The sequence below is a fragment of the Arachis ipaensis genome, chromosome B05, assembly GCF_000816755.2.
Source record: "Arachis ipaensis cultivar K30076 chromosome B05, Araip1.1, whole genome shotgun sequence".
NCBI classification, from domain to species: Eukaryota; Viridiplantae; Streptophyta; class Magnoliopsida; order Fabales; family Fabaceae; genus Arachis; species Arachis ipaensis.
In genome coordinates this window covers 35,513,867-35,520,531 of record NC_029789.2, presented here as the reverse complement: position 1 = coordinate 35,520,531, position 6,665 = coordinate 35,513,867, and the positions used below count along the sequence as shown (strand labels likewise).

At 31.5% G+C, this 6,665-nt stretch overlaps 1 protein-coding gene across 19 annotated transcripts; it reads left to right on the top strand.

Annotated features, from left to right (window-relative positions):
* LOC107643524 lies at nucleotides 221-5,226 on the top strand. Of its 19 annotated transcripts, none has more exons than XR_002362760.1 (10): nucleotides 243-555; nucleotides 998-1,586; nucleotides 1,768-1,919; nucleotides 2,857-2,919; nucleotides 3,369-3,408; nucleotides 3,496-3,541; nucleotides 3,701-3,815; nucleotides 3,968-4,057; nucleotides 4,745-4,845; nucleotides 4,948-5,226. XR_002362760.1 is itself a non-coding variant. In XM_021123592.1 (4 exons), the coding sequence occupies exons 1-4, from the start codon at nucleotides 496-498 to the stop codon at nucleotides 1,807-1,809; spliced, it is 462 nt and encodes a 153-aa protein (XP_020979251.1). In that variant the 5' UTR covers nucleotides 252-495; the 3' UTR covers nucleotides 1,810-1,919. The 19 variants fall into 19 exon arrangements, 1 of the variants encoding a protein (XP_020979251.1); XR_002362762.1 differs by having other exon boundaries at nucleotides 244-555; nucleotides 1,768-1,874; XR_002362763.1 differs by having other exon boundaries at nucleotides 245-555; nucleotides 2,897-2,919.

Here is a 6,665-nt window from a genome sequence, read left to right as displayed (position 1 = left end):
GTTCTACTTTTTTTTTATCTCTATAGTATTACTAAATAGTAAAATAATTAGTATTTAAGTAACATGTCACTATAAAAAAAATTGTTTAAAATGGCATACATTTAGATTACGGCGGTTCTAAATAATTGCCATAATGTTCGGATATTAAGGCATTGTATCTTAATGCCATAATTAATTTGTATAAAATGACAGTTTTAAGAGATTTTGGCGGTTCTAAACCGCCATTATCTGTACCCATTATTTAAAATAGTCTAAAACTCTGATTCAACCCTAGAATTACATACTAAAACAAAAACAACGCTGCCACTGTGTCAGAGGAAGGACGAAAACGACGTTGTCACTGTGATCTTCTCCGGCGGTGATCTGCTCCGGCGACGATCTTCTCCAGCGCCGATCTCCTCTGACTAGAATCTCCTCTCCATCGAGATTCTGTGTTGTGAACCGAAACTCTCTCCTTATCTCCTTTAGTGACAATCTCTCCAGCGATAATCTCCTATGGCGATGTTCTCCTCCGGCGGCGCGTTCTCCTCCTTCGTCAAGATTTTCTCCAGATCTGTGAGCTTCTCCTCCTTTTTCGAGCTTCTGCTCTGCTAGCTTCTCCTCATGCATTAACGTGCCTTCTCCTCCTCGATCTATTTCTCAGTTTGCGTTCTAACTTCTCACCTCTAGATCTGTAACTAAATTCACATCCTCTTGTTCTAATTACTTCAATGATTGTAGGAATGATGCATAGGACAAATTAATGGCAGCGTGAATTTGATTCAAAAATATTTAGTAATAATGCACTGATTGCACTCTATGTATTTGTTATTTTGCTTCTTAGAAATTGCTTCTGTTGCTTCTCTATGTGTTCTGTTATTTATTTATTTATTTTTAATACAGATTCCAGGTTTATTGGTTATTGTGATTCTAGATCATTATCTTCCTAAGAGGTTCATTGCTAATTTGATTGTACTTCTGATGCTTGGTTTTCTTGGCTACATGTTGTGCATTTCAGAGAGACACAATTCAAGCTGTGACAAATTTTGCCAAACAGAATACATTGCCTATTCTCATGCAAGAACAGATGATTGCACATTTTCATATGAAGTACAGAACTGATATAGAAGGGTTGCAGCAGCAAGAGATCATGTTTACATTTGGAAAGGCTCGTGTACCAATTATTAAATTTCTTGAAAAGAAAAGTGGGCTTGCATTTGATGTAAGGTATTATGTGCTTCCATACTCAATTCTTTAAATAAACAATGAATTAGTAAAAGCTAAAGAATTCTTTTTATATTTGTTAGTTAGAGTTTCTGTTACTTCAGTGGATATTATTCTCCTTATTCTTGGTTTTGATTTGATTCAGTGATCTTATTATGGCTTAATTGGTTCAAAAGGAAAAGTTTGTATTCAATAAGTTAGGTTGAAGTAATTTCATTTTGTTGGAGAGAAGAAATGGAGGGAAGTGGGAACTGTCTTCAGGTTCTCAGCGACAACCACAAGTGCCTCTTTTGTGCTCAGGAAACACTACTGCAATCTTCTTTACCATTACGAACAAGTTCACTTCTTTAATGTTAAAGGTCCTCTATACTCTCCATCATCAGGTTCTTCATTTTTCACTTTTAGTCATTAACTCAATCTTTTTAATTTAGCAATCTAATAACATATTTTAACATATACTTTTAGACATTAATAGATAATTAATTACTAAACACAATAAATTCTAGCATTCCTCTTATTTTATTTCAAATGTGTACGCTTTAAGAACCCAAATTTGTTGTACAGATTCAGTTTCTGGCAGCAAGCACTCCTGGAGATCTGAGCTAGCTATTGTTGAATATTCTCCCAAGCCAGTGAACCATACTAACAAGAATATTCTCAATATTCTCAAGGTATAGTTGTAACAAGAATGCATAAATGTCAAGAATATTCTCAAGGTATTTCATAATTCATATTCCATGCTTAAGAATTATTATTTCAATCATAATATAATTATCAGACTTCGGTCTTGCTAGGGCATTTTTTGGAGATCAATCTGAGGCCACAACAAAAAGAGTGATAGGAACTTAGTTAGTAGGCTAAAATATTGTTTACTAGTTCAAGTTGCAACATTTTTTCCTTCGAAATTCTTATGTGATGCACTGAATGCAATGTAGTGGCTATATTTCTCCTGAGTATGCAGTGCAGGGATCCTTCTCAACGAAATCTGATATGCAGGGATCCTTCGGAATTCTTATGAATTTGTGTGTGATCAGTGTATAAATTTTTTTATTTTCGTATTGATTCACATATCTTATAGCGTAGTCTTTGGTGCTTTGTATATAAATTTCTCTGCAAGAGACTACCAGAAGCAGTTAGAGCTTTGTCATAACAGAATTGCCAGCGTGGCAGCCATTATAACTAACTTAGGAGTGGAGTCTTAACTCATAACAATATTCAACTGCATGCTAGTTGTGCTAATAACGGTTGATATGATTAGTGTTCTTCACTCTCCAAGGCTTTTAAAGAGATAAATGAGGAATCAAAGATCCTCAGTCTGAGCAATGAGTTTGTGAAACTGCTTGATCTCTGGAATGTTCACGATCTATTTGATGAATTGATTCAGAGAGCTTCCGAAATATCATTTCAAGATGTGTTTTATTCCTTTCATATGGACTTGTTCCACGCAGAAAAAAGGCCTTGGAAGACCAAATAATGGCTGACATCATTCGCCTCAACAGCTCTGCTTCCACGGTTTTCAACTTTGCATCAATATTTTGAATTTTTTATACTGATATTTTGGCATCCACATCTTAGCAGTATAATATTTGAGCAGCCATCGTGCTATATTTTTAATGATAATTATTAATTAATATTGGAACTTTATATCTTAAGCAACGGTGGTGTGCTTATCTTATGGAATGTTAAATTGCAGGTCAAGATCGACGGTGACAATTGGTAAGGATGAATTTTATAAAAAGCATGCATGTTAGCTTAATTAAGGTTTCTGCTAAAAATGTTAATATATATAAACTAATGTTCTCAAATTTAGTACTAACGCAAATATAATACATTATGCTTCCGTAGCTGAATGCTATAATAAAAAAGAGTTCACAAATATATATAAACTAATGCTATAATAAATGTCCTAGAATTATTTTATGCAAAGAATTATAATTTCAATCATAATATGTGGTGTGGATGCAGGATAACATAGATGCTATTGAAGATGTTATCTATCACATTGAAATAACAAGTTTGTTTGATAGAGGAAAAGAGTTTTCAAATTTAAAGTGGCCCTTAAAATTGTTTGTTTGAATTAGGTTTTGTTTTTGATTCCTTGGAGAATGCCTTTGTTTGAGAGACAAGTGAGTGAAGTCTAAATTTCACATTTTCTTGTGGTGCAGATAAGCATCTCTTAGCGAGGCTGGCCTTTCCAAAAATCAGGTTCCCCTCCCTTCCCCCTTCCTCTTTATTAACTTTCATTTATTATTTTTAGAGGATGCTTACAATAGAGTAATTGATTTATTCTAGAAAGGATGTGCAGCTCAAGGTCAAAGATGAATACAACAGTTACAGAGTATACTGTCTTCCTTAATTCTGTTTTATCAAATTTAAGGATCTTCTCTTGTATCATATATAAATTATAGTTTGATTATGCTATAACTTGTTCCTTCCCTTGTGGCTTGAGAATAATATATTTGCCTTATTTATTTCCTTGACTCTTTTTACTTTATAGGAAAAAATTAATTTTCAATGGAGTATGTTCCAGGGATTAAAATAAACAAAATACAAGCATATAGTTCTTATAGAAAGAGCATCTGGCTGCCATTGGTAAATCATCTGGATGTCAGGTATGTGAAATAGCACACTGGATTTGCAAATATGCATATAGTTCTTATACTCAAATGGAGAATGCAAAGATTGCACAATGGTAATTGCACGAATGATTTCTTGTTTTGTTTTGAGGCCTATATTTGAATTGTGTGGTTTTTTCGTCATGCAGATTTGCGGAATGATCGACCCTCTACAACACAATTTAAGGATAAACTTCCATGGTTTCTTAGTTCTCTGCCTTCTGCTGATTGTGCAAAAGGTAGATCTGAAAAGTTTGGGTCAAATTCATTCTTTTAAGTCCCTTTTTTCTTGTTAATTTCAATTTAGCGATGGGTTGGGTTAACCTGGCCCAACTAGTTTAAGTTCCTGTGTGAGTACCAGCTAGGCTTAATTTTGACAGAAACCTTCGAAAGAATTAACTCTTTTTCCCAGTTGATTGCTGGCTTTTATGCTAGAACTTCTTCTGGGTTAGAACTTCTCCTTTTGGTGATTGTGACAAAAGATTCTCATTAAGGTAGTAATCAACTTAAATACTTCAAATGGATATGAAAAAAATAATATATATAATTTTATATTCCTCTCAGAACAAGCTGAGAAATGGTGCTAACATAACTATAATAATTATTTTTTATATACCACTAACATAATTAAAGTTTTATATATAGCCATTATTTTATCTTGAGTGATTTATGATTTATACTTACTACTTGGGAGATAATATAATTGGTGTAGAAACAAATGACAGTAGAAAATATCACAGTGCTCAAACTTATTTATTTTTTATTATATATATAAACAAAAGCATTTATGTTGGCCTAGGAAATGTAGTAATGGATCTAGTTTGTGCTGATTTATATATATAAAGAAAGACATGAAATTTTGTGCTGATTTGATTGGAACTGTTTGATCACATTTTTCTGTTTGATTTGCTTATTAATGTAATCAGAAATTCAAGAGAATAATGCGGGCAATCTAGGGTGCTCTTATTGTTGCTTCAACACTTCAAATAGTACTAGGATTTAGTGGCCTTTGGCGTAACGTTGCGAGGTTGGTCTCTGTTCTTTGTAAACAGCTGCAATGTATTTTCTTTATCTTTATGTTTATGGCTTTAACATCTCTGAGCTAAATGTGTTGAGATTGGACTGCCAGAACTTGTATTGCCAGCTCATGGACCGTAAGCACTTAACCAGTTTATCTTTGATTATGAAGATGCATATATACAACTACTTGAGAAGAAAAAGTTCACAAAGCCACTGTTACAGCCATTGTAATGTCGAATTGGATAAATAGATTCAATAGCTACTGTCTTAAAACCTATGAATTTGTATTGTGGAGTCAGTGACATACACCATTGTAACTCTTCAATTGTGGTGTGTTTAACAATATTCTATTAATTTGCATATATACAACTACTTGATGTTTGATTTATGGTTATGCATTTTTTGGTTATTACGAGATTTTTAAGTGAGTTTCGAAAATATCACTTTAAATTGGTGGTTTCAATCTTATTTTAAAAAGCATAAAATTGTCATCATAATTAGATACAAATGGTGGTTATAAACCCCCATTTTAAATGAAGATGATGCTATTATACGCTGGTAAAAACGGCGGTTAAAAACTGCCATTTTAAACAAAAATGATGCCATTATAACCTAGTAAAAACGGCAGTTAGAAACTGCCATTTTAAACACACAAGATGCCATTATAACCTGGTAAAAATGGCGGTTATAATGGTAAAAACGGCGGTTATAGCCGCCGTTTTAAACAATTCAAAAATCGCCATTTTATACGGAAATAATGGCGGTTTTAAACCGCCATTTTAACCCTAAAAAAACCGCCGTATTAACCTCAGGTAATTGTGGCGGTTTTCTGAAAACCGCCGTAATAACCAAAATGGCGCCCAGAATAATGGCGTTTCTTGGAGGCGCCATTTTCGATAATAATGGCAATTCTAACCGCTATAATTACCAAAAATAACCGCCGTTTTAACCTTGTTTTTTTGTATAAACACATAGATTATTTATTTATTTATTTTATGTAAAAATACAAAATTTAACAATTTTTACTAATAATGTTATAATGAGCATCTACAATAGAGTCTCCAAGATTAGGATACAATCATAGACAGATTAAAATGAAATAGGACAAAGAAAAGAAATAAGCGTACTTCCTATGCCACTCTCTTTGATTTGTGATGAACAAAAGACTAAAGACTAAAATTTAGATTTTATGTAATTTATAGAGAACCAGGCCAATCAAGACCTTATAAAATTCTATAAAATTGAATATAATGTTCAACTAAAAATTATATAAAAACAAAAAAAATAATTGGTCAATAGAAAATTTACAATTACAATCTTTAGTCATTCATAACTATCGTTTTGAATTTTCTAATACATTTACTAATTAATAAATTATATGAATATAATTTATACATTAATACATACATTAATTTCTAAATTTTTTATGTTCGGTGTACATAAAAAATTAACCACTAAATTAGTCACTCGTATAAAATATATATTAAAATATAAAATATATATTTAAAATAACTAAAATAATATATATGTGTGTGTAATGACTAATTTAGTGATTAATATTTAATGTGTATGTACTAATTTTGTTTTTAAATATAATGCATTCAAAGAAAAATAAAAACAACATCTATTAAGGATTCAAAAAGTTTTTCGTCATTAAATAATGGAGCATTATCTTTTTTTAGTCATAACTGAAGAGAAAAAATTAAACAAAAGTAATAAATGAAAATATTTGATAAAAAAAATTTAGAAAAAAATAATTAGAATTTATCTTATTTAATATTTATTAATTATTTATTAATTATTGTAATAATTTTTATCTTTTTTATC